The sequence below is a fragment of the Urocitellus parryii genome, chromosome 3 (genome assembly GCF_045843805.1).
Source record: "Urocitellus parryii isolate mUroPar1 chromosome 3, mUroPar1.hap1, whole genome shotgun sequence".
NCBI classification, from domain to species: Eukaryota; Metazoa; Chordata; class Mammalia; order Rodentia; family Sciuridae; genus Urocitellus; species Urocitellus parryii.
This window is the reverse complement of record NC_135533.1, coordinates 118655024-118682702: the sequence shown is the minus strand read 5'-3', so window position 1 is coordinate 118682702 and position 27679 is coordinate 118655024. Positions and strand designations below refer to the sequence as shown.

General features: G+C 36.8%; 1 protein-coding gene across 1 annotated transcript; it reads right to left on the bottom strand.

Moving 5' to 3' along the window:
• Nucleotides 1–1166: 1166 nt before the first annotated feature.
• LOC144253738 (immunoglobulin lambda-1 light chain-like) lies at nt 1167–27679 on the bottom strand. Its single transcript, XM_077796450.1, has 2 exons — nt 27329–27679; nt 1167–1667 (listed from the first exon to the last, which is right to left on the bottom strand). The coding sequence occupies exons 1-2, from the start codon at nt 27677–27679 to the stop codon at nt 1167–1169; spliced, it is 852 nt and encodes a 283-aa protein (XP_077652576.1).

The window sequence follows — 27679 nt, the reverse complement described above, 5'->3', positions numbered from 1 at the left end:
ATCATATGGGCTCCAGGAAATGTAGTGCAGTTACAGAGGTCTTTGCAGAGGTTGTGGTAATATAAGAGACACCCTCCAATCTCTCTGACCTAAGCACACAGGGCAGGAGCCTGATACTCCCAGTGCTTTTCAGCTTCAAAGTAACTCCCTGGGAGTCTTATATGTGAGCTCTCTTTCCTTTTATCTCAGACCCACCACAAGCCCTGACTTAGGACAGTCACTCTTCCAAGTGAGGAGATGAAGGGCCTGGCTAGGCATTTCCACAGGTCCATTGATGAGATATTAAGCCCAATGAAGAGTGAGCAGATATCAAAGGAAACAGGTTTCTAATTCTACTACAATAATTTTTGAATTAAACATCTTAGATCAGTATGTCTATAATACAATGAACACAATGAAGGCTGAATTATATTGCTCTCTATTCTGATGGAGTTATAAAATAAAACTCTAACACAGAAGTGATCAGAGAAAAGTGTCCATCAACACAGAAATATTGAGGAACAACAAAGGCCATACAGAATCAAAGGAAATACAATACAATGTGAAATGGCCCCAAAAGGAATTTATAACTGAAATAAATCATTCAAGAATGAATATCATCTATGAGTTTCCAAATATAAAAGTCATATTAAAGGAAACCTTACCAATATTCAAAGAAAGAAAGTCAGTGGTTGCTTGGATGATTCTTTGAGCAGAGATGGAGGGAGGATTCCAAAAGAGCAAAGGGGGCTTTGTGTGTAGTGGACAAATTCCTTGGCCTGAGTGTGTTGATATTCCCAAAGGTGTGAAAATATTGCAAAATCTCTCAAATTTTTCATTTATGTGCATGTTATTGTCTGTCGAATATTGCTTGTTAGAAAACACATAAAATTAGGCTAAAACATGAATCACAGATATTCAAAATGAGGGCTAAAGAGAATAAGACACAGTTCTAGAATTCCTAGAAATAGGAAAAATAGAGTGTGGAACTACAGTGTTCCCCATCAGAAGTCAAATCTGAGATGGCCAGGGTTGCACTGGCTACTTCATCATTTGAACTTCAGAGTAAAGAGACCACAGCATCCTGTTCAGCTCCTCAAGCTAAGGAGAATTTCTGTTTTTATGGAGACATTTTCCTAGGAACATCCTGCTGTGAGTGACTCTGAAAACACATAAAAAGAGGCTCCTTACTCAAAGAAAGTGCCAGAATATTCAGTTGAGGATATGGTAGTGGTAGCAGAAAAAGCCAGAGGCCAGGCCTGAGCAAAGATGCTGGGCATTGGCCCTTCTGACAGATGGTAAAGGGGTTTTTGTCTCACTTCCCCATGAACCTGGAGCACTGTGGGAGCATTGAGGCTACTGTCATAAGACTGACAGAAATAGTCAGCCTCATCCTCAGGCTGGAGCCCAGTGATGGTCAATGAACCAGAGTTGCCAGACTTGGAGCCAGAGAAGCGATCAGGAATCCCTGAGGGTCGATTGCTATCACCATAGATGAGGAGCTTAGGGGCTGTTGCTGGGAACTGCTGATACCAGTTCACAAAACTGTAACCAATATTGTTGCTACTTCCAGTGCAGGAGATGGTGATCCTCTGTCCTGGAGTCCCAGAAAGTGAGGGCTGCTGAGTCAGCAAAGGCTGGGCCCAGGTCCCTGGAAGTGAGAGAAACACAGAGAGCATAATTTTTGTCTAGAGACAAGAGTAGAATCAGGACCTATATCAGAGGACACCCACACCCTATTCCACCTCCATATCATGTCACCTGTGCACTGAACAAGGAATGTGAAGAGGAGACAGGACCAGGCCATGGCGAAGGTCATTTTGAGCTCTGCCTTTTGTTCCTGATGCTGAGCAGAGGTTCCCCCAAGTCTCTCCCTTGCTCTTTTCATACTCTGAGAAGGGGAGGGTCTATCCATGCAAATTAGGTTTCTCTATGATATCTGATTGCATCCTGGCTCCTGATTCAGACTCCTTTACATAAAAATGCCAAGTGGGTGTGCAGGGGTAGAGTTGGGTTGCTTCAGATGATGTGGGAGGTCACAGCTATGAGGCCTATCATGAGAGCATCAGACAGGGCCAGGTGGCTTCTTACAGTTCCAGTTTCTTTCTAATCACTCTTAACTGGTCTTTAGCACCCCCTGTTGTCCAAGCTCATAAACATTATCATGTGATATTGTGATCAGACCCCCTGAGACAGTCCTACATCTCCTTTACATTCCCACTTCCTCTGTGTAGTGGCCAGGCCAGTGAGCTCCTTCTGTGGCCTCCTCCTTCCCTCAGGATGGCCTTCTTGCTTTCCTCAGACTCCACATTGTAAATTTATGCATACTTCACTTGATTACTCCCTAGACAAAAGTACGATGGTATCTTTGATATAAATTCTTATTAGATCAAAATTTAAGCAAGTGAAAATACAGTCTCCTGTTTTATTAGCTTGCAAGGTGCCATCTAGTTTACTATACACAAAGGACTATGTCCCAAATGTCCTTTTGCCTAGTACTTGGTGAGGAACTCACTTGTAAAATCTTATGAACAGCCTTTTGATGTCATTAAGAAGATACTTGTATGCATGTTTTCAAGCTTTCTCAGTTCACATATTTATAACCCTTATTGTCAGCAAGTGATACTGAGAGTGGTGACTATAACTCCATCACAGCCATATAGCTTCAGCCACCACTGGCTACATGGAATGCCACAAGGATTGTAGATCCTGAAAGGACTCAGACAGCAATACTCTTGAATGTTTTCAGACATGGATGGAAATTCACTGTTTTAGGCAATGGCAGGGATTGAGGTGGTCTAAACATGAATATCAGCCAACCTTTTGTTCAAAATTTGTTCAATAGGTTTCAGTGTATTTCACAAGGGTTCCTGTGGTTGCAGCTGAGGAAGTAAATCATATTGTAAATTTTTTTTAAAAATTATCTTATTTTTAAATGTTCTTATTAGTTATAAGTGACAATAGAGGGTATTTCAACATATTACACATATGTGTATTATAACTTCCCATTCTTCTGGTTGTATATGATATAGAATTACATTGGTCATGTATTTATATATACACATATGTCTCAGTTATTCTATTATCTTTCATATTCCTATTCTTCTCCGCTTCCCTTTATTACCCTCTGTCTTATCCAAATTATTTATATTCATCCTTAAGCCCTGCACTTATGTGACTTAGCAACCACTTTTCAGAGACAACTTTCAGTTTTTGGTTTGGGGAACAGGCTTATTTCACTTAGCATGATAGTCTCCAGTTCTATTCATTTACTGGCAAATACCATAATTTTATTGTTCTTTATGGCTAGCTAATATCCCATTGTGTATATATACAAAATTTTCTTTATCCATTTACCTGTTGAAGGACACCTAGGCTGGTTCCATAGTTTAGCTCTTGTGAGTTTAACTGGTATAAATATTGATGTGAGTGCATCACTGTAGTATGCCAATTTTGAGACCTTTGGATAGAAACCAAGCAGTGAGGTAACTGGAATAAACTGTGATTCCTTTGTAAGTTTTGTAAGGAATCTCTAAACTGCTTTCCAGAGTGGTTGCACCAATTTGCAGTCCCATCAGCAATGTATGAGTGTACCTTTTTACCCACATCCTTGACAACACTTTAGTTGCTTGTATTCTTAATAATTGCCATTGTAATTTGTGTGAATTGGAATCTCAATGTAGTTTTAATTTTCTTTTTCTAACTGCTAGAGATGTTGAACTTTTTCTCATAATTTTGACATTTCTGGATTCCAAGATAGGCAACAATTGCCATTCTATGGCCTAAAAACTTCCATACTTAGGACCAAAACTCACCCCATAGTAGGTTGTACTTTTTATCTCCAGAAAAATTTGTAATTAAATACAGACAGAATTAAAATCAAGCAATTATATTTATTTCTGGGGTAAGATAAATTGTATGCATTGTGGAATTTAATATTTGTTACATTTATAAAGTGATAATCCATAGATTATAAAATACAATATACATTTTCTGATTAATAGGTTATTTAAAAAAATATACATTAAATGTGTGCATTATAAAGTCATTCAAATTTTGGGGGTTGGGGATGTGGCTCAAGCGGTAGCACACTCACCTGGCATGCACAGGGTGCTGGGTTCAATCCTCAGCACCACATAAAATAAAATAAAGATGTTGTGTACACCAAAAACTTAAAAAATAAATACTAAAAAAATTCCCCCCCTCCTCTCTCTCTCTCTCTCTCTCTCTCTCTCTCTCTCTCTCTCTCTCTCTCTCTCTATCTCTCTCTTTAAAAAAAAGTCATTCAAATTTTTAAAACTTTAACATGTTAAATTTTAATCCTTATTTCTTCCTTCCTTTTCCCTCTCCCTCTTAGGAATAAGCACTGTAGGCCCCTTTGTAAGTTTCTGTAGTTTTAATGAAAATTCATTTCTTCATCTTCACATAGTTCTCTCCAGGGCAATGATTGTTAATTTTCTGCATATTTTATCCTTCCACAGGAGAAGCTCCACTTGCCCTTCAATTCAGAAATAGCAAGACAAAAACACCTCATCTGCAGTAGCAGATGAGAAAATTTAATTCTTCTTGTTTTCATAAGTGTACCCAAATCCACCAGCACATACAAAGTTTATTTTTGACTATCCTCTTCTCTAACTTTAACTTCAAATATGAACACAGAATATTTGAACTATTTACATCAAGCAACATTAAAAAATATTATAAAATGACCAATGTTTCATAAAGAAAAATTCAGATAGAAAACAGGCAAATGATAGTGGAACTGAAAATGTCTGCAACCACTCTGGAAAGGCATATGGAAATTCCTCAGAAAACTTGGAATGGAACCACCATTTGACCTAGCTATCCCACTTCTCAGTTTATACCCTGAGCACTTAAAATTAGCATTCTACAGTGATGCAGCCACATTGATATTTATAGCAGCTCAATTCACAATAGCTAAACTATGGAACCAACCTAGATGCCTTTCAACAGATAAATGGATCAGGAAAATATGGTGTACATACACAAAGAAATATTAGTCAGCACTAAAGAGAAATCAAATTATGGCTTTTGCTGGTACATGGATGGAACTTGAGACTATCAAGCTAAATGAAATGAGACAGTCCCAAAAATCCAAAGGCCAAATGTTCTTTCTGATATGTGAATGCTAACCCATAGTAAGGAAGAGTAGGGTGGGTAAATGTAGAAACACTTCAAATTAGACAAAGGGGAATGAAAAGAAGGGATGGGAATGAGAACAGGAAATACAGTAGAATGAACAAGGCATAACCTTCCTGTGTTCTTTCAATTACATATATATAAAGACCAGTGGAACTTCACATCATGTTCAGCCCCAAGAATGGGATCAAAATTGTAATGGTTGCCCCCAGTGTATATATAATGTGTCCCAATATACACTACTGTCCTCTATATCTATACAAAAAAATATAAAATAAAAATAAGCACATGAAATAACACTAAATCTCATTTATCATTAGACTGTGCATATTAAGGTGCTACACATTTATTGGATGGTTTGAATATTCCACAAAGGTAATGAAGTGAAAATAAATGTACACTGAAACAATGTGTTCACTGTTAATCCAGGTGCCTGAAGATCTTGTGGAAACCAAAAGAAATAATAACATATGCTCAGCTAGCATGAGCTCACCCATTCCCTAAGTCAATCTGTGGATTACTGCATAGATGCATGAATACACAGGTTATTCATAAGAAAATAAACCACTTAAATGAAGATATTAGTTTATCACTATAATCCCTTTCTTCATTTATTTAAACACAAGTGCAGGGTCTATGAACAAGTGCAGGGTCTACGATTACTGACCAGAAGCACTTTAAATACAGATTATTCTTTCAACAAGGTTTGTTATTATGATAAAAGTAAAATACACCAATTTTATTGTTATGGTTTAAGGCTTTGGAATATTGAAATTTGAAATTAAGGTTAAAAAATATACAGAACAATAAAACATCTTATTAGACTTTTAATTTTTACTGCTTCAGATATTTGAAGCATAATATCTGAATTCAAATGTTTACATGGATATTTAACATGAGTCTATGATTAAGGAGTTTTTAAAAAACAAATGAAAGAAAAATATTAAAATATTTAAATAAAATATAAATAAAATAATATTTTATTTATTTTATTAAATAAAATATTAAAATAATACATTTCAAACTGCAGAGACATCATGGATATTTACATGTTTAATTCAGTGATACTGTTTTAAAGACAATGCATTTACAGGATTCAGTATCTAATTTGAATTACAATTGGGTCCCGATGGGTAGATACTGATTGCTGTTGGAATTTTATTACCTTTATATAATTATGCATAATTTTTTAATTAAAAGAAAATTTTGTAATATACTGAGTTTTAATGATATTATGGATTATCACCTTGATGGGCTTTAACTTCTGTGCCATACCTCCTTTACTAGTGATAATTGATAATTTTATTATTTTTTATTAATTTTTATTTTTATTGATTTAAAAAAAAATAAATGACAGCAGAATGCATTACAATTCTTATTACACATATAAACACAATTTTTCATAACTTTCTCTATAAAGTATGTTCACACCAATTCATATCTTCATATATATACTTTGGATAATGATGTCCATCACATTCCACTATCATTGCTAAACCCCTGCCCCCTCCTTGCCTCTCCCACCCTTCTTCCCTATCTAGAGTTCATCTTTTCCTTCCATGCTCCCTCTCCCTACCCGACTATGAGTCAGTCACCTTTTATCAAATAAAACATTTGGCATTTGTTTTTTGGAGATTAGCTAACTTCACTTATCATTATCTTCTCCAGCTCTTTCGATTTACATGCAAATGTCATGATTTTATTCTCTTATTGCTGAGTAATATTCCATTGTGTATATATGCCACGTTTTTTTATCCATTCATCTACTGAAGGGCATCAAGGTTTTTCCACAGTTTATGTATTGTGAATTGTGTTACCATAAACCTTGATGTGCCTGTGTCCCTGTAGTTTGCTGTTTTTAAGTCCTTTGGGTATAGATCCAGGGGAGAGACAGCTGGGTCAAATAGTGGTTCCATTCCCTATTTTCCTAGGACTCTCCACACTGCTTTCCATATTGGCTGCACTGGTTTGCAGTCCCACCAGCAATATATGAGTGTGTTATTTTCCCCCACATTCTCACCAACACTTATTGTTTGTCTTCATAATAGCTGTCATTCTGACTGGAGTGAGATGATATCTTAGAATGCTTTTACAGTTTCTATGACCATTGTGTAATGCAAGAGAATTATGGTGTACCACTAATATAAACCAAACTCTAGTGTTTTATTTTATAAACAGGGTTTTAACTGCTGCAGTAAATTGTCATAACTTGGAATCTCTACAGAGGGTTCTATCTCACTCACTCATCTGGTGGTTTCACTGTCATAAGTTTTAACTTCATAAACAAAAGAGTAATCATTGGCCATTTCCTCAAATTGTAGCCCAGAGATTTACAAATACACTTTATTAGTTGAGAGATCTTTCTATCCAAAAATTAAAATGTGGAACACAGGTTCCAGCTATTTCTCTGAGTCTGATTTGTAGTACTCATATACCAATCCTGCTAGTACCAGTATATGTATATCTACCAATAGTAGGTTTCTATTAAGAGTACAGGTGAGTCTGGCTTTTGATCCAGGAATGCAAAGAAGGGGAGTGACCATGTCTGAATGGGCAAAGAGAGGGAATCTGCAAGCACAGACACATCAGAGTAAAGGGCAGAGGTAGGGGTAAGTGACTTGGATTTTGGAGACAGAGAATAATGACACAGGTTAGGGGCCTGGACTAGGCTTCTGAGGCCTGTACCTACCTGTGCATTTAAAGAGGAGCACAAGGAGGAAAGGAATCAGGCCATGGTGGACACAGAACCTTCATACCTCCCAGAGTTGTGGCTGCTCATGTAAATTTGTTCTTCTCCCTTGTCTCTACCCCATTTGCACTTGCAGTGTAGGGGACCCTGACTGAGGTAGGGTAGCATGATGAACAAGTTTAGTTAATAATTGTGGCTTAGGAGAAAACAACTTCAAGGACTCCACCATGAGCATGGGACTCTGTACATCTGTATATCTTTTTAGGTTCCTAAGGTGACTTCTGCATTAGCCAGAATATGCTTAACCAGGACTGTGCCCATCATTATAACTCATATTGGAGCATCTGCTCTGGGAAAATTGTAAGACTATTTTCACAATGGAACAATGTGATCTGGCAGGAGGAATTTGTGGGTGTGCAGTGTAAGATGAGAGCAGGGGAAATAGGGAAGAGGTGAAATGCCAAGTGCATCTTAGGTGTGATATCTGGGATTCTGATTCACCAAGTTGAGGCCAGATACAAAAGCAGGTTGGAGGGGTATTGTTGTATGTTTATCACTTAGTGAACATGGCATGAAAATGTGGAAATTATTCAGTAATTTCAGAGAAAATCAATGCTGAAGGAAATCATCCCCCTCCTAAGGAAGAATATCAAAATTAAGTTAACCACTAGTAGGAGAATTAGATGAGTTATTTATTTCTTCTTTCACTCATTTATTCTTAAAGAATGAATAAGATTCTTCACATGCATCAGACACTAGAGATATTTAGGGAATTTAAAGAGTGGTCTTAGGTTATGGGAGCAGCAGGAGTCAGGCACAGGAGGAGATGGCATTGCCTGAAAGGATACTCTAGGCCTTAGTACCTTCTCCTCATGAAGGTTAGAAAAGAGAGGTATCTCAGTATTGGCAGGGCCTGCAGATAGCAAGGGCTCCAAATCCCTGAAAGACCTCAGCTTTGACTTCATATTTGGTCCATATAGGGGAATAGGATTCTGGGAATAGGCACATCATCTGTCCTGAGGGTGAATGCATCACTAAAGCTGATTGTAGCAGCCCAGGAAGTACCTGTAGCACTCTTACAGGGGATCCTATGGGAAAAACAGTCAATGTCAGTCCTCTGCCCTTTTATGGCTCCAGGCAATGCTGACATCTCAGATTACTAGTGCAGGATCCTTCTGTGGGCACTAGTGTCCCTCTAATGGGAACCCAGTTTCCAAGAGCCATTCAGCCTGCATATTCCCTCTCAGTCCTACCTGTATCAGAGGATCTTTCTACCCAATTCTTCCTCCCACTGCTTCTGTCTCAGATGTCAGAACTGTGGTCTAAAGGTACCTGTCATCCTCCAGCTACTTTCCACTTTGTCTCCTTCCAAAGCATTATCTTATCTAACATTTGCATCTGATTTTCACAGCCTTCAAACTAAAAAAAAAAAAATATCAGTTTAGAGAGAAAAGTAGTTTAAGGGAAAAATGGGGAAAAGTTGTTCTTGTTTGGTTGACTGATATAAATTGTAAAAATTGACAGTACAATCTTGTATAAAATTAATAATCCAAATATAACATACAGACAGTATGAATACATTTAAATGTAGGTAGATATATTTACTTATTACATCTGCCATACAAAAATACATATATGAAACACATAGAGAATGAGAAAAAGAAAATAACAGCAATTATTATAATAGGTATTACTATATTTCTCTGTAGATGCTCCTTCTATAAGAGTTAATTTAGATAAACTAAATATATCTCAAAGACGAGTATTATATAGACCATATCTCAAGCAGTCACTGAAATAAAACATACTATTTTATGATTTCCTATTTACTTCATGTTTATCCAGCAACTAAAGGCATTGAAGTAATCATGTACCCTGCTGTTCCATTTATGCAACCACAGGTCCTCACCATGAATGAGCATCCACTGGACACACATACCTCCCTCTGATCTGTTTCTCCCAGAATGCATTATGCACACCAGCTAATATAAGGACAACATGGGGATGTCACAGATTCCATTTAAAGCATTCTCTACAATGAGGGAAACCCTTCAAGCTTGCCAGAAAGTTCTATGCTTTGAAGACAGAGGGAGGGTTTCAACAAAGTACTATTTTCAGACTAGTAAATATATTGTAGAAATTGGTTTGTACTTTTAAATTATTTAAATTATGGTGGAATTAATTTCCTTTCAGTCTCATGAGGACTTTTTAAGCAGTTGTATTATTTATTTAAACCACAAAAAGTTAAACTTTGATTTTTTAGAAGTTAATAAAAGCAACATTACATAGCAATAATAAACACATATCAGGACCTTACCTACATAGTGTTTCTTTTCCCTCCTGTTGTGTATTACCTCAACATAACAGTTTATAATATCATTTTCTATAAATAAAAGAGAAAAGTAACTCAAACTGAATATTCACACACTTCTTTTTCACCTGCTCAGCCAGCACTGAGTGCAATAGGGCCTATTCATGTCCACATGTAACCTTCAGTTCTGTACCTTTATGCTCTTCAGCAGGAAAGTCAACCCAGTGGATGATAAGGGAGTGTTTGAAAGTCAGTTTTGTATGAGTGTTTCTAGCTATGCAGATACTAATATTCATATGACTCACTGAAAATATGCTTAAAAGGAAGTTTTGCAGAAATACTTGCTGTCTATTGGCTGCATTTTGAATTCAGATCATTTTTTCTTTGCAATGACTTGATATTTTTAATATGTAAATAATTTAGACCTAGATGTTGATTCTGATTTTATATTAATCATAAATTCCCTTAAACAGGTTCATAACATAATTGTAAAAGCAAAATTATATTATGTTATAATCATAAAAATATTATCAAAGAATTTTTTTCTTTTATAATTTAAAAGCAAATTAAGTATTAATTGGATCTCCATAATCAAATCAATATATATAAAAAGACTAACCATCATTTGTTAATATTTTGAATGAGAAAAGTCTTAAAGGTAAGGAGGATACTCTGAATCTTCCTGACAGTTACCTGTTGGAAGATTAACTCCTCTGCTCATTGTCCAAACTGAAAGGGTGAGTAGAAGCCTAGTGTATAGAGAGGCACACTGAGAAACGTATACAAGCTGGGAGGGAGAGGATGAGGCACATGGCATGAACCAACAGTAGGAGAACTTGTCATGCAGTTGCATCTTCAATGAAAGTGTTGAACATTTTCAACCTATAAATGTCTCACCATCATGAGACATTCTGAATTAAGAGACATTCTGAACACATAAAGATATTTTGGGTATACTTCCCCATGAGTTTACAGCACTATGTGACTAATTCTACCCACATAGATTATGCAGTAATAATCAGCCTCATTTTTAGTCTAAGCGCCCGTGATGATGAGGGCAGATTTGTCTCCTAGGAAGGAACCAGAGAATAGATCAGGGACTCCAGAGGGGCAGAGGTTTGTGCTATAGACAAGTTAATGGAGAACATGTCCTGGATCTGCTAGTGCCAGTTTGTATAATGACCTGTGGAGACTGACCCAGAGGTAAGGCCACAGGTTAGTGTCCCTGTCCCACATGGAGACACAGAGAATGAGGGTTCCTGGATCACAAGGGTCTGAGAATCCACTACTAAAAGGAATAAGGCAGTTATTGTTATGAACAAAAAGATCCCCTTGAGACACTGCTTTTATGTAGGTATTCCAAGGATGAAGTTACCCTCCCCAAACTGAACCATAAGAGAGTAAAGTCAGTAGAAACATCATCCAGTCCATGGTAGGGATCCTCACAAGCATGTAGTTGTCATTACACTTCTCAATTTGAGTGTGATGTTTTAAAGCCTCTTCAGACCCAGAGGAAGGTTTTTCATGAAAATCAACCTTCCTTTCTCTTCCTGCTCCAGAATTCAGCCTAGTGTCACCTGGAGGAGATCATGAAAGAGGCAGAACTGGCAACTCACAAAGACCAGTGGGTACAGGGTACCTGACATATATGAGTTTGAGTTGATGCCTTTCCCCAGATCAGGTTCCTCACACTTCTTCAACTCAGGTATATATTTCATCTCTGGAAAGTCAGAGATGGAATAAAAACAAGGGTGAATTCTCCATGTCTACCTAGTTCATCTATTTGATTGCAAACCCAGTCATTTCTGGTGACCATTTCTTTCCTGTCCATAAATGAGCATCGTTCCCCATTGAGTTAACTGTCAGGCCCTTCTTCCTCAGCATAGGTCAATTATGACACTCTGATGCCAGGTTTGTGGGGAGCTCCCTAGCCAGTTCTAGACACAGGGGTCTCCCACTAACTGAATCCTGGAGATTGTCTCAAGCAGCCTAAGTGGAGCCTAGGGTTGACATTGAAGACACACAGAGAACAGCAACACAAGGCTTGGGATGCAACCTGCCTTCACTCTAAGAAGTCAGAAATTATATGGCTTTAGCACTATTGGAACTTCAGAATTTAAAATAAAAATAATATTCTTTTCAATATCAAAAATAAGAAAAAAAACCATGACCATCATACTTGGAAATAAAATTAAGAATATTTATGATAAACTAGTGTGAATATCTCTCCTATTTTAAGACACTTTCACTTTTGAAGATGTTTGGAAATGCTAGATGAAGATAATTGGGGAGTTTAGAAATAAAACTCCTTTAATTCCTTTGTGAAATAAGAATTCCATTTAAAAAATTATGTGCGTATCTCCAAACTCAAATACATTTTCTAAATTGTTCATAATCATTTTATTAAATTTTTACTGTTATTATTGTTTTCTTCCAAATATTTCATTTTATTTTTATGTTTTTAAGAGATCCACTCATATTAGGAATAAAGATTCATATTAAACTATGTTAGGGCGAGTAGTCAAGTATACTTCATAGTTGTCTATACATACATTTATTGTATGTGTGTTTTTTTGTGCGTGATTGTGTGTGTTATAATACTAAGATACAGAAGATGATCTAAAATTTGAGTGAAAAAGAAATAGAAATGCTAATTTTAATATGTATAATTCTTATTATGTCAGTTTTTATACTTTACATTAAAACTCGCTGAAAGAAAATGACAACAAATTATTCAGATGAAATTTTTAAAAAACAGAAAAAACAGTGGATTAAAGTACTTATCACACATTTAAATACAGATCAATTAGGAAATCATAGTGACCAGAAAGTAATCCTAACCTCTGCAGTGAACCCTGTGCTACCTTTGAAGTTATCTCAGACATTCCCAAGGTACCATGAATCAACAGTTTTTCTCCTAGTATGTTTTTCTCCACGTAGCATTAAGGAGCCAAAGGTAAAAGGATGAATAGGAACCCCTGGAACAAAGAAAATCTCAGGGTATCTGGAGCTCATGTCAGCAAAGCAAAAGTAGTTCCATTGTGGACAGAGGCATACTTCTTGATCCAGGTAAGTGTTTAAATTGAGCTGTGAATTTTATCACTGAAGGAGAGTATAGACACATGCTACACACTGTGGGAATACCTATTGATTAGTCCCATTGAAGTGAGTCCTATGATTTTATCTTTCTCCCCTACAGTGACTCGAGTCCCGCTGCTAAGAGCTTAGAGGTGATCTCCCTGATTGTGACATCTGACTTCGTCTCATAACTCTTATACCTGCCCACCCTTCAAAGTCCATGTTCAGCATCTTTCATAGACCTCAAGAAAAAAAACTTCTATTTTCAGTCCAAATCCTTCCTATTTATCAAAGTAAATCTTTCTCAGTCTAATAAGAATTCTACTTCCTAACATACTGCTAAACTGTGGGTGGAATTTGTCTGCCAATGATTTATACATGGAAACTTTTTCCCAGGGTGATAGTAGTAGGAGGTACTAACTGGTGATAGGAAATTTTGAGAGGTGGTACGACCTTGTGAGAAAGCCTGAGTTCATTGGTGTCATGTCTACAAAATAGTGGTTATATAGCACCTTGTATGCCCTCTCTCCGTCTCTCTCTCTTTCTCTCAACTTCCTGAAATAAGATGTGACCATTCACCATGGCGAACACTTGCCTAACTTATGAAATGCTCAAAGGTGTCCCCAACATATGAGACTAAAAATCTCTGGCTTAAACCTCCATATCCATGATACAAAATAAACCTGTCTTTACTTTATATGTGCCCTGTGTTGTCTATGTTGTTTTACTAAAACACAGTCAACTAATACCCATACTGACAAATTTTTGTTTTTTTGTTCATAAATTGAATGGGCTTGCTGATTTCTTTTCAGTATTGAGATCTACATTTGTCTGATTTCTTGTCATTTTCTCTCCAGATAATCTTCTTGCTTATTTCTTCATCTAAATTTTTCCCTGCTCTATGACCATTCTTTCATTTCAAATGGACAACAGGCCTAAACAATCCATGAGGATCAGCAGATGAAATAGGAAGCAAGGGTGTGGCTCAGATCCCAGTATTCATGTGGCTCCTGGGGGCTCAGGTGCAAGAAAGCCACACTTTGGTGACACAGAGGTGTGAAGTCTATATTTCCCTTTGTGGCCTGGTGCAGAGCCCTGTCCTGTTCTAAGTAGTCCAACATCACCCCCTGCTGGCCTCTGATGCTCTGTCTTCAAAGCCCTCTCATAACTTGGCACAGACTCTAGAAAACAATCTGACTATAGTAAATGGACCTTTCTGATTTTATTTCCCTGATGATAAAACCACCATGGTGTATTTTCCTGAGACCTTTTATTTTTTTTTAGTTTCTAATGATCTCCTGAATTCACAATGCACTGTTTATGGTCCCAAATATTTCAGAATTATCTGGTATTTGACTTTGCTTCAGTCAGATTCTTTGGGTTATTCCCAGTCTATGAACTGTTAAACAAAGTTTAAAGCTGAAAGCTAAGGAGAGATCACTAGTGTTAGTAATTCTGCTTTAGATTTCAACATGAAATAAAACTTAGGGGCACTTAATCAGTAAACCACATCCTCAGATTTTTTTTTCTTTTTTATTTAGAGAGAGGTTTTGCTCAGTTGTATAGGTCCTCACTAAGTTATGGAGCCTGACTTTGAACTTGCAAAACTTCTCACATGAAAGGGTCACTGCATGGTCCACCATGCCCGTTTTACAGAGCATTTTTACTCATTTTATTACAGATGCAATTTGTTACTAAATAAAGTGTGAAAAAAAAACATGAAATAAAAACCTTCCATGGTAAACAAAAGTTAAAAGAATTTGTAACTATAAAATCAACACTACAAAATATCCTTGGTCAAGTATTCCATGAAGAGGAAACGAAAAACAACAATGAAAATCAGCAGAGGGAGGTAGTACCCTAAAGGAAAAAAAAATAATCAAAGAAGAAAATCAATCAAGTTAAATAATAAAAACAAACAAATATGTCTGAGAATACAAACCATGTCTCAATAATAACCCTGAAAGTTAGTGGCTTACACTCACCATAGACATAGGCTAGCAGATTGGATTTTTAAAAAGACACAACAATAGACTGCCTCCAGGAGACTCATCTGAGAAAAAAAAAATACACAGACTGCAGAGAAAGGAGAGGAAAAATCATACAACTAACATGAACTTTGGAAGAAAGAAGGGGTTTTCATCCTCATATCAAATAAAGTAGACTTCAAGCCAAAGTTAATCAAAAGGGATAAAGATAAACATTACATATTGCTCAAGGGAACCATACACCAACAAGACATAATAATCATAAATATATTGCCCCAAAACAATGGTGTGGATATATTTATCAAACAAATTCTTCTCAAATTCAAGAATCAAATTGACCACAACATAATAATCTTGGGTGACTTTAACAGACCTCTCTCACCACTGGATAGATATTCTAAACAAAAGTTGAATAAAGAAACTACAGAAGGGAAATTGCATGAAAATGGAAGTTGATCCTCAGGGTTATACAAAATCACATATAAGAGGAAAGGAGGGGTAAGAGAAGAACAACACAAGTGGAAGAAATGATTTACAGTAGAGGGGGTAGAGAGAGAAGAGGGGAGGGGAGGGGAGGGGAGGGGGGATAGTAGAGAATAGGATAGACAGCAGAATACATCAGACACTAGAATGGCAATATGTAAATCAATGGAAGTGTAACTGATGTGATACAGCAATCTGTATACGGGGTAAAAATGGGAGTTCATAACCCACTTGAATCAAACTGTGAAATATGATCTATTAAGAACTGTGTAATGTTTTGAACTACCAACAATAAAAAAAAGAATTTAAAAAAGGAAAAAAAAAGAAACTACAGAACTCAGAACTCGATAATACAATCAATAACTTAGACTTAACTGACATATATAGAATATTTCAACCTGCATCAAGCAGATACACTTTCTTCTCAGTACCACATGGATCCTTCTCTAAAAGAGACCATATACTGTGCTACAAAGCAACTCTTAGCAAATACAAAAAAAGAAGAGATATTACCATGCATTTTATCAGATCACAAGGGAATGAAATTGGAAATCAATGACTAAATAAAAAATAAAAATTTCTCCATCATATAGAATCTAAAAAATATGTTACTGAATGAACAATTGGATACAGAAGACACCAAGGAGAAGATTTAAAAATTCTTAGAGGTAAATAAGAACATTGACAGAGCATATCAATATCTCTGGAATAAAATGAAAGCAGTACTGCAAGGAAAATTAATTGCATGTAGATCATTCCTTAAAAGAAGAAAAAGTCAACAAATAAATGACCTCACACTACATCTTAAAGCCCTAGAAAAGGAAGAATAAATCAACAGCAAACACAGTAGAAAGCAAGAAATAATTAAAATTAGAGCTGAAATCAATGAAATGGAAATAAAAGAAACAATTGAAACATTGATAGAACAAAAAGCAGGTTCTTTAAAAAATAACTTAATTTGACAGACCCTTAGCTATGCTAGTGAAGAGAAGAAGAAAGAAAACTCAAAATACCATCATATGTGATGAAAAAAAGTAATATCACAGCAGACACTATAGGAATACAGAGGATAATTAGAAGTTATTTTGAAAAAATTATACTCCAATAAAACAGAACATATTGAAGGCATGGACAAATTTCGTAAGACATACGATTTGCCCAGATTGAATCAGGAAGATATAAATGATTTAAACAGACCAATATCAAGTGAGGAAGTAGAAGAAGCTATCAGAAGCTTACCAACCAAGAAGAGCCCAGAATCTGATGAATACAAAGCCAATTTCTACAAGACCTTTAAAGAATAACTAATGCTAATACTCTTCAATTTATTTCAAGAAATAGAAAAAGAGGCAGCATTTCCAAACTCATTCTATGATGCCAATCATTCTGATTCCAAAATCAGGCAAAGACACATCAAAGAAAGAAAACTTCAGACCAGTATCTCTAATAAACATACTAGCAAAAATCTTCAATAAAATTCTGGCAAATCGAATACAAAACATATCAAAAAGATTGTGCATAATGATCAAAGTGGGGTTCATCCCAGGGATGCAAGGTTGGTTTAATATACAGAAATCAATAAATGTAGTACATCACATCAATAGACTTAGAGATAAGAATCATAAAATCATCTCAATAGATGCAGTAAAAGCATTTGACAAAATACAACATTGCTTTATGTTCAAAACACTAGAAAAACTAAGGATAACAGAAACATATCTCAACATTGTAAAGGGTACCTACGCTAAGCCTCAAGCCAACATCATTCTAAATGGAGAAAAATTGAAATCATTCCCTCTAAAAACTGGAACAAAACAGGGATGCTCTCTTTAACCACTTCTATTCAACATAGTTCTTCAAACACTGGCCAGAGCAATTAGACAGAGGAAAGAAATTAAAGGGTTATGTATAGAAAAAGAAGGACTTAAATTAGCTCTATTTGTTGATGATATGATTCTGTACTTAGAAGACCCAAAAAACTCCAATAGAGAAATTTCTAGAACTAGTAAATGAATTCAGCAAAGTAGCAGGATATAGAATCAACACCCATAAATTGAAGGCATTTCTATATATCAGTGACAAATCCTCTGAGAAGAAAATGAGAAAAACTACCTCAATAACCTCAAAAAAAGATACTTGGGAATCAACTTAACAAAAGAGGTGAAAGATATATATAATAAAAAATAGAGAACCCTAAAGAGAGAAATCAAACAAGACCATAGAAGATGGAAAGATCTAACTTGTTCTTGGAGAGGCAAAATTAATATTATCAAAATGACCATACTACCAAAAGTACTATACAGATTTAATGAAATTTTGATCAAAAATCTCAATGGCATTCCTCATAGAAATAAAAAATTTAAACATGAAATTCATCTGGAAAAGTAAGAGACCCAGAATAGCCAAAGCAATCCTTAGCAGAAAGAGTGAAGCAGATGGCATCACTATACCAGACCTTAAACTATACTATAGAGCAATAGTAACACAGCATGGTATTGGCACCAAAACAGACTGATAGACCATTGGTACACAATAGAGACTAACCCACAAAACTACAATTATTTTATATTAGACAAAGTTGCCAAAAACATGTACTGGAGAAAAGATAGCATCTTCAACAAATGGTTCTGGGAAAACTGGAAATCCATATGCAACAAAGTGAAATTAAAGCCCTATCTCTCACCATGCATAAAACTTAACTCAAAGTGGATCAAGGACCTAAAAATTAAACTAGAGACTCTGTCTAATAGAAGGAAAAGTAGGCCTTAATATACATCATGTCATATTAGGCCCCAACTTCCTTAATAAGACCCCTATCATGCAAGAGGTAAAACCAAGAATCAATAAATGGGATGGAATCAAACTAAAAAGTGTCTTCTCAGCAAAAGAAAAAATCTGTGTGGTGAACAGAAAGCCTACGTCCTTGTAGCAAATTTTTACCCCTCACACATTAGACAGAGCACTAATCTCTAGGTATATAAAGAACTCAAAAAGCTAAACACCTAAAAAACAAATAACCCAATCAACAAATGGCTAAGGACCTGAACAGACACTTCTTGAAGAGGATATACAATCAGTCAACAAATATATGAAAAAAATAATCATCATCTCTACCAATTAGAGAAATGCAAATCAAGACTACTCTAATATATCATCTCACTTTAGTCAGATGGCAGCTATTATGAAGACAAACAACAATAAATGTTGGCGAGGATTTGGGGGAAAAGGTACACTCATACATTGCTGGTGGGACTGCAAATTGGTGCAGCCAATATGGAAAGCAGTTTGGAGATTTCTTGGAAATCTGGGAATGGAACTCTCATTTGACACCCAGCTATCCCTCTTCTCAGTTTATACCCAAAAGACTTAAAAACAGCATACTACAGGGAAACAGCCACATCAACGTTTATAGCAGCACAATTCACAATAGCTAAACTGTGGAGCCAACATAGACACCCCTCAGTGTATGAATGGATTAAAAAATGTGGCATATATACACAATGGAATTTTACTCAGAATTAAAAGAGGATAAAATCATGGCATTAGCAGGTAAATGGATGGTGTTGGAGAAGATAATTCTAAATGAAGTCAGACAATTCCAAAAAAACAAAAGCCAAATATGTTCTCTGATATAAGGAGGCTGACTCACAGTAGGGTATGGAGGGGAGCATGGGAGGAATAGATAAATAGTAGATATGGCAGAGGGGTGGTAAGGAAAAGGAGGGGGAAGGGGATTAGCAAGGATGGTGGAATGTGATGGACATCATTATCCAAAGTACATATATGCAGGAATTGGTCTCAACATACTTTATATACAACTAGAGATATGAAAAATAGTGCTGTATATGTGTAATAAGAATTGTAATGCTTTCCACTGTGATTTATTTTTTTAAAAAATCAATAAAGACATAAAACAGGGAATAATTTTAGTTAAAAAGAAAAAGGTTGGATATTTATTTTGGTGTTATTTTTAGTTTTCCTTATATTTCAGAAAGTTTGATTAGAAAAATCAGAGGACAAACATTGTGACCAGATCTTACTTAAATTCATATTTAGTGTAAAAGCATATTAATTTGAGATTGAAAGTGTTATACTCCAAAACCATGAGCAGCCTGATTTTTTTGTACCAATACCCTATCTGCCTATGACACTGTAAAAAGCATAAATGTGGCCAGTGACACAGTAATAATCAGCCTAATTCTCACGCTGCAGCCTAAAAATGAGAAAAAGTGATGAATTGGTTGGGATATCTTTGGATCCAGAGAAGAAGCCAGGAACCCCAAAGCCATGGAAATTACCAAATTTGAGTAATATTTCAGGGAAAATCTAGAATGGTTCCTCTTTTTTCCTGTTACTACTTTCTCACTTTTTCAAGAACACTTAAGGCATATTCAGGGTGTTGATTATTCTGGCAGATGTTTCAGATGATACAGAAAAGGAGGGTGACTGAGTCAGCAGAGGCTGGGCAGAGAACCTGAAAACACAAACAATAATGGGTGCTGGATTGATAACCATATTTAAGATACTGGTAATCTGAACTAGAAGAATTGATATGGGATGGGAGCTGTCCTAAGTCTCTGAGACCTGTCCCCACCTGTTTAATGAGAGAGTAGCAAGAGGAATGAGGGTACAGGCCATGCTAGATTGGTGCTTTATCCTCCCAGAGGAACTCTGCTAACTCAGATTTGTCTTATCCTTTCTTCTGCCCTTGGGGAAAGGAACTGGCTGTTCAGGTAAAGTAAATTCCTCTTTTCCCATTTTCTCTGAGTGCATCTGATCTCTGATCCATGAGCCTTAGGATCTGACAGAAAAGGATGCTGAGGGATATGCCCATTCTGAGTTTTACCATTGGAAATGTCATAGAGAAGCTATTGGAAATCTTGCACAGGATGTTGCTCAGGAGTCATCACCAGCCCCTGAAATTATCAGGGTGTAGATCTCCGTGGGGAACACAGGAAGCAGCTTAGCCTCTGCTAGACCTAAGGCTAGTGGGGTTTAGTCAGCTGTGAGAAACATCATGAAAGCCCTTCCACAGCTCTTTTTTGACATCTTCTTGTCACAGGTCCATCCTTAGGGTGCTCACAGCTGAATGCCACAAAATTTGCCACCATCACTGGACACATTGCTTTGCTTGAAATACCTGTGTGATAAGTTGCATTTAAGTACAATTTCATCAATATTTGCATACTGTTGTCATTTAAGAATTATGCAATATAGGGAAGACAAAACAAAATTATATGAAAATGATTAAACTCTACCAAAATTCAAATCCTGAACAATTGAAACTCACTATTTGGGACATTAAGAGGTATTCTTTAAGGAACTGCACCTGGAGTTGAATCTATAAAATTGCTTTAGGGTGGCTGGGATCATTGAACAGTGATAGAGTCCTTGCTTAGCATGTGGGAGGCCCTGGATTGAATATCTAGCAATTATATATGCACATAAATTATATATTTAAATTACATATACCCTAGTACATATTATATTGCATTTATGGAGGTTTGAAAAGATTTCATAAGAAATTCATTAATCTATACAGAAACACTAAGAAGGGAAAACAGGATGGCGACATTTATTAGAGCTCTGTTCAAAGACAGAATCTTCATAATGTGTTAAACACAAGGACCTGTAGGGTGAGAAAGGTGGAAAATATTAGGAATTGGACATTTCTTATTTGAATAACCAGGCAGGTGCCATCATTCTTGAGTATGGTGGAAAATATAGCAATTAGATGTTTTCTCTATCCATAAAAGAATGAAAAATTTGTTAAGGAGTCAGATATTTTGGCTTCTCTATTTAGAAAGAGTTGACTTTGACCTTGTCTAGTGGTACTCTGTCACCTTGGTGTTAAATATGGGGTTCAAGCACTGTGAGGGCAGACATTAATGAGGAATGTGGATGCTAACAAGAGAGAAAAGCTGAGGAGAGAACACTGGTACCCCTGTTTAATCAAAGAGAAAGGATAAAATATTTCTGAAAACACTTTAGCAGCTAATGCTGGCTGTTAATTATATGTGCACTTTTACTTAATCATTTCTGCAGTTTATTAACTAACTAGTATCTTCAGGTCTGGGCCCCAAGTGATAAGTCTAAGAGAGCCAAGCCTTGCTTTGGCATATAAGTAGTTCAGATAACTGAATGCAGATTTTGTGGAATATTTCCTCACAAACAATTGACAGATGTCCTCCATTTTGGACTTCTATAGGAACAAAAACTAACCAGCCCTTTTCCTAAACCTGTCTTTATGGACACTCATCATTTGGCTGCCAGAATGGTCAGTGTCCAGTCTTATGATTCCCATATACTGTGATCATATTTCTATCTAGCCTAAGTCATGTGCAAGTTTAGATCTCTGTTCTCCATCTGGGTCTGACTGCACTGAGAAACACTGTAATGTATCACACATTGAACCTGTTACACCCTCAGGCTGTACACCTGAGAAGATCAGGCTACTTTGCCCACAGCAAGGGAGCCTGAGAACCAGGAAGACCCAAGAGTGTCTTTTGTTTTTGACTTAAATCAAGGCCCTGGGCACTTGGATAGACTTCTGCTGAAACTAGTATGAGAAGTAATCATTGGTGACTAAAACTGTGACTATCCCTCCATACCAAGTTGTCAGTGAGGGTTCCTGAGTCTCACAACCTCATAAGTGAGCCTAAAACCTCAAGAAAACATCTAGAATGAGGAAGTACAAAAGAATGTTGCTACAGTGGTTGGAATCCAAAGTCTTTATCATCCTAAACACTGAGTAAGGAGAAGGAGACATGTCCAATCTGTGGTATGCATTTTAGAAGGATTCCCAGCCCTAAAGCTTAGAACAGATTTCCTGATTGCACATGATTTATTATTGAATTCCCTGCTGAAGGAGGCATGTTTCTCTGATGTATTATATAAATATAAACGCTTTAACATCAACTTCAAATCATGGTCCTCAGTCCTCAGAACACTAATGTGATCAGAGGTAGACCCAGAGTGGCTGTGTTTCGTGGATTTTCCCCATGGGAGGAAGCATCTTTTCTAGCACTGTGCATGGTCTACTGAGCAAATTTTCATGATCCAATAAAGCTGAACCTATTGAGTTTCTACCAGTTTTCTACAAATATACATATTGCCCCATGGAGACCTTTTGGTCCTAAGCTGTAAGGTCTCATTGGATAAAGAAGTGTTGAATTGTTTGTATGGAATTTCCATTATATTTTCAAGACTATCTCACATTCGTTATTTGAGTTTTCTAAGAGCATTCCTGTTTATATTTATTTATCTGTTTTTGTTTCTTGTTGAAATCATTCCCAGTTGTGTACAATTCATTTTTAGTTTTGCATGATCTTGATTTTATCTAAATTTTCTTCATAATAACATATTTATTTTGTATACTGCTTGATTGGTTTATTATGATTGCATGATAATAATAAGATTAACTTATACCTATAGTCATACATATAGGAAACATAATTTTATCAATTCCTTTCTCCAATATTTTCCCTTTATTTCCATTACACCCTCCCCAAAACATGTTTTCTACTCAACTGGTCTCATTCCTGTTTTAATTAATTGGTGCAATAAAATAATAAATAAAATTGAAATTAACTGTGATATGTTGCTCTTAGCACATAACATCATTTGTTTGATGTCATTCCACAGTACCTGCCCATTCTCTCATTTTCTCCCTCTCCTAGATCTACTCCTCTATTCAATATTTCTCCCTTTAATGATCCACTTCTTTCTTTCATAAGTGGAAGTTATCAAAAGAAAAAATAATAAAGATGAAAACTCACTCAGGCGTGTTTTTAATGAGTAAATAAGTGTTTTTTTTTCATGAACAATTTGCTGATAGGGTTATTGATTTTGAGATTCTCATTGGATGTAGAGAAGGCTTAAGTTGAAAATGATTTAGTTATATATTCTACATGGTTAAAAACCAAAAAAAAAAAAAAAAGAAGAAATGCTCCAAGTGAGAGAATTAAATTTTCTTTTCTTTCCATTTTCATTTTTTTAAAAAAACTACTTCAGTTGAACTAAATTCAGTTATGCATACAGTCAACCAGGTCTACATGGCTACACTACTCAAAAATACACCAAGCTTGGAAGGGCTTTCCTGTTTTTTTTCTGTTTTGCCTTTTGTGTGTCAGGAACACAGAGGGTCTTACTCACTAAGCATCATCCCCAGCCCCCTTTTATTTTAGAGAAAAAGTCGTGCTAAGTTGATTATGACCTTTCAGTGTTGCTGAGGCTGGCTTTGCACTTGTGATCCTACAGCTTCAGTCTCCCAAGCTGCTGGAATTGCAGGTGTGCACCACCACTCTGAGTTTTTGGAGCATTCCTGACTAAGAGTTATGTATGCATGATAACACACATTGTTTATAGTATATATATCAATGTCAGTGAAACTTCCAGGAAAGAACAACTGGCCTCTTAGAATAAGATTACAATAACTCCCTTCTCTTCAATTTCTAAAGACTTGTTTTGTGGCCTAACGTACAATCTACTCTGCCAATGAATACACTTTTAATTGAGAAGAATATGCTTAAGACCAGATTCTACTGTGGGTGACAGTCTGAGAAGAGACTCACATAAGTTAGGACACTGTTTTCCACATGGATATTCACGGTGAGCAGTTTTCTAGATGTCTGCTTACATCTGCTTCTACTAATTAATCTTGCCAATCAACCTGCTGTGGAGCAAGTGGAGTTTATATTAATTCAGTCACCCACTGAAAACACAATATCTGTTAGCATTGAGATGCATAGACTTAGCAATTTTACTTTGTGATTGGGCCAGATAGTTTTTGTCATTCTGGATAAACACAATTGCAACTCTGTGATGTGAAGTAACATGGCAAAATTCTTGCTCACACACCTTTAGCACTGTATGTGATGAATGGTAATTCTCTTAATGTTTTCATTTCCATTCTGTTACTAACTCAATAACTTATTGGGATAATTGTTGTCAACATGCAAAAGGAAACATTCAGGGGAGAAGGAGGTTAGTAGCTCTTCAATTTATCATGTTATTGTCCAGATGTACCACAGGCCTCCCCTGATTCTACTTTATCAGGCAAAGTGAACCCCGAGCCAAGAAACCCTTCAAGGAGACAAAGAATTATGTCTGGCACTAAAAAGGACCTGGAAATATATGTGCACAGATCTGATGCAAAGTCCTATATCCACCCAATTCCTGGACACATTTTAAGTGGCTCACAAAAGCAATGTTCATAACCATTGGTGATCAGAAACATCTTCAATGTCCCAAGTTGAGCATTATGATGAACAACTTCTCTGTAATATTTTTGTTGTTTTTGTTTTATTTTGTTTGTTTTTGAGACTGGTTGGCCCTCAGTTGTTGAAGCTTGCCTTCAACTTGTTATTCCCACTGCCTCAAGGTTCTGAGTATCTGGGATTATAGGCATGCACCACCACAGATGGAAAAAAAAAATCACTGATGAGAAATCTAACTTGGGCCATGGCAGTGAGAGAGCTGAACCCTAACCATTAGATCACCAGAGCAGCTCACAACAAATAGATCTACTTTTTCATTGACAGAAGGACCCTCTGGTATTTCTCATGGCCAGTAGTCAAGTTTTCCTGGATACTTATTTTCTCTAATATTTCCCTTATGGACCCAGGGCTTTGGGGGGCTCCTCATTTGACTTTCTTTCTCCAACTAGTTGTTGTACAGAGCAATCTCTAGATGCAGCCAATTGTGTAACACCCTGCCAACGTCATGGTGAGAACTTCCTTTCTCTTTTGAATGTTCAAACACATAACTATTGTGCCCTAAATCTGTAAGGAACAATCTGGGCTCCCATGCCTGTTCCTTTAATTCCCTTCTGTAGCTTTTAAAGTAAACAAAATCATATAAACATAGCAAACATGGTGGCACTATGACTTCCTGGATTTTTTATATATTTCATCTCTTAGCTGCAACTACCTGAATCCACTTTTATTCCCTGAAAATATCTAAGAGGGAGTGTATCAGGTCAAGCTCTTGTCATCTTTGCCATCCTTCTAAGATTTCAAAGCATGTATCCTTGTAAGATGAGGCATTTTCCAGACACTGGTTATAACCATTGAGAATCTAACTTACATGAGATTAAATGGGAAACATGAAAGGCACTCATTTCTTATTTAACTCACTGAACTTCAGAAACCTGATTTGGAGGCTCCCGAGGCAGGACATGGATGAAAATAGCTTTTGTGTCTTTTCCATAGATGTGCCACAGTCTTGGAAACAGCTAGAAATATACACCTTCACTGCTTGTCCCTGTCCTGAGTCTCTCTGATGTGCCAGCTGTTTTCAGCATATGGAGATACCACAGTTTTCTTAGGAGTATTCTTGTCATCAGATTGGCTCCAGGAAATGTGCTGCAGTTGCAGAGGTCCTTGCAGAGGTCCTGACAATATAAGATAAACCCTCAAAACTCTGACCTAAGCATACAAGGAACCTTGACTTCCTAAATGGTCTTCTTCCAAGTAACTCCCTGGGACTCATGCATGTCAGTCCTCTTGCCTTTTATCTCAGTCCCATCACAAGCCCTGAATTAGGACAGTTGTTCTCCAAAGTGAGGAGAGGAACAACTGAGTAGACATGCCCACAGGCTCCATGAGGAGATAATGAGCCCAGCGAAGAGTGAACAGATAACAAAGGAATAGGATTTCTGATTGTTTCCCATCAATTTTTGAGGAAAATTCTTAGATCAGGAGGTCAATAATGTAATCAATACAATGAAGGCTGGATAATATTCCTCTCTCTATTTACAGAGTTATAAAATAAAATTTTAAAACACATGTGGTCAGAAAATGGTGTGCATAAACACGGAAATATCCTGGGACCACAAATGTCATGATGTGTCCCAAGCATAATCAAGGGAAATTCAACAAAATGTGAAAGGATCTCAAAAAGAATTTATAGAATGGAAGATGTCATTCAAGAAGAAATATCTGTTGTGTGCTTCTAAATATAAAAGAAAACCTTACCAATATTCACAGAAAGAAAGTTAGTGGTTTCCAGGGAGATTCTGTGAGCAGAGATGGAGGAGGGATTCCCAAAGGGCAAAGTAGGTTTGTGGGCTGGTGGATAGATTCCTGGACCTGACTGTCCTGATGTTCCCAGAGGTGTGAAACTGTCTCAAAATCTGCCAAAGTTTTTACTTATGTGAATTTTATTGTCTGCCACAATTTCATGTAAGAAAACATATAAAATTAAGCTAAAACAACAATCACCCACATATACAATGAGGGTTAAGGATAAGAAGACACAGCTCTAGAATTACTGGAAATAGGGAAAATGGAGTGGGGAATAACAGGATTCCCCATAAGGTGTCAAGTCTGAGAAGACTAGGGTCTTCTTGCACTGTCTGCCTCATCAGCTGAACCTCAGTGCAAAGAGACCACAGCATCCTATTCAGCTGCCCAAACTAAAGAGGAGTAGAAATTTCTGTTTTTATGAATACATTTTTTTTAGAAACATGTTGATGTGACTGATTCTGAGGGCAGAGGACAAGAGGCTTCTCCTTCAAATAAATGCAAGTAGATTCTGCTGGGCCTATATAGTGGTAGAAGAAAAAGTCAAAAAACAGGCCTGAGCAAAGCTGCAGGGTGTTTGCCCTCCTGCCAGATGGTAAAGGGGTTCTTGTCTTACTTCCCCATGAGCCTGGAGCACTGTGGGAGCATCAAAGCTGTCATCATAAGACTCACAGTGATAGACAGCCTCATCCTCAGGCTGGAGCCCAGTGATGGTCAGTGAAGCAGAGTTGCCAGACCTGGAGCCAGAGAAGCGATCAGGGACCCCTGAGGGCCGATCATTATCATCATAGATGATGAGTTTAGGTGCTGTTTCTGGGAGCTGCTGATACCAGTGCACGAAATTGTCACCGATATTGTTGCTGCTTCCAGTGCAGGAGATGGTGACACTCTGTCCTGGAGCCCCAGACAGTGAGGGCTGCTGAATCAGCACAGACTGGACCCAGGATCCTAGAAGTGGAGGAGACAT

Bases quoted from the DNA above. Each gene is read 5' to 3' on its own strand.
- LOC144253738 (XM_077796450.1), bottom strand. From the start codon at position 27,679: ATGTCTCCTCCACTTCTAGGATCCTGGGTCCAGTCTGTGCTGATTCAG. The intron at 1,668-27,328 runs GTAAGACAAGAA...TCTTGTCTCTAG, and splicing joins TGCTCCAGGCTCATGGGGAA to ACAAAAATTATGCTCTCTGT.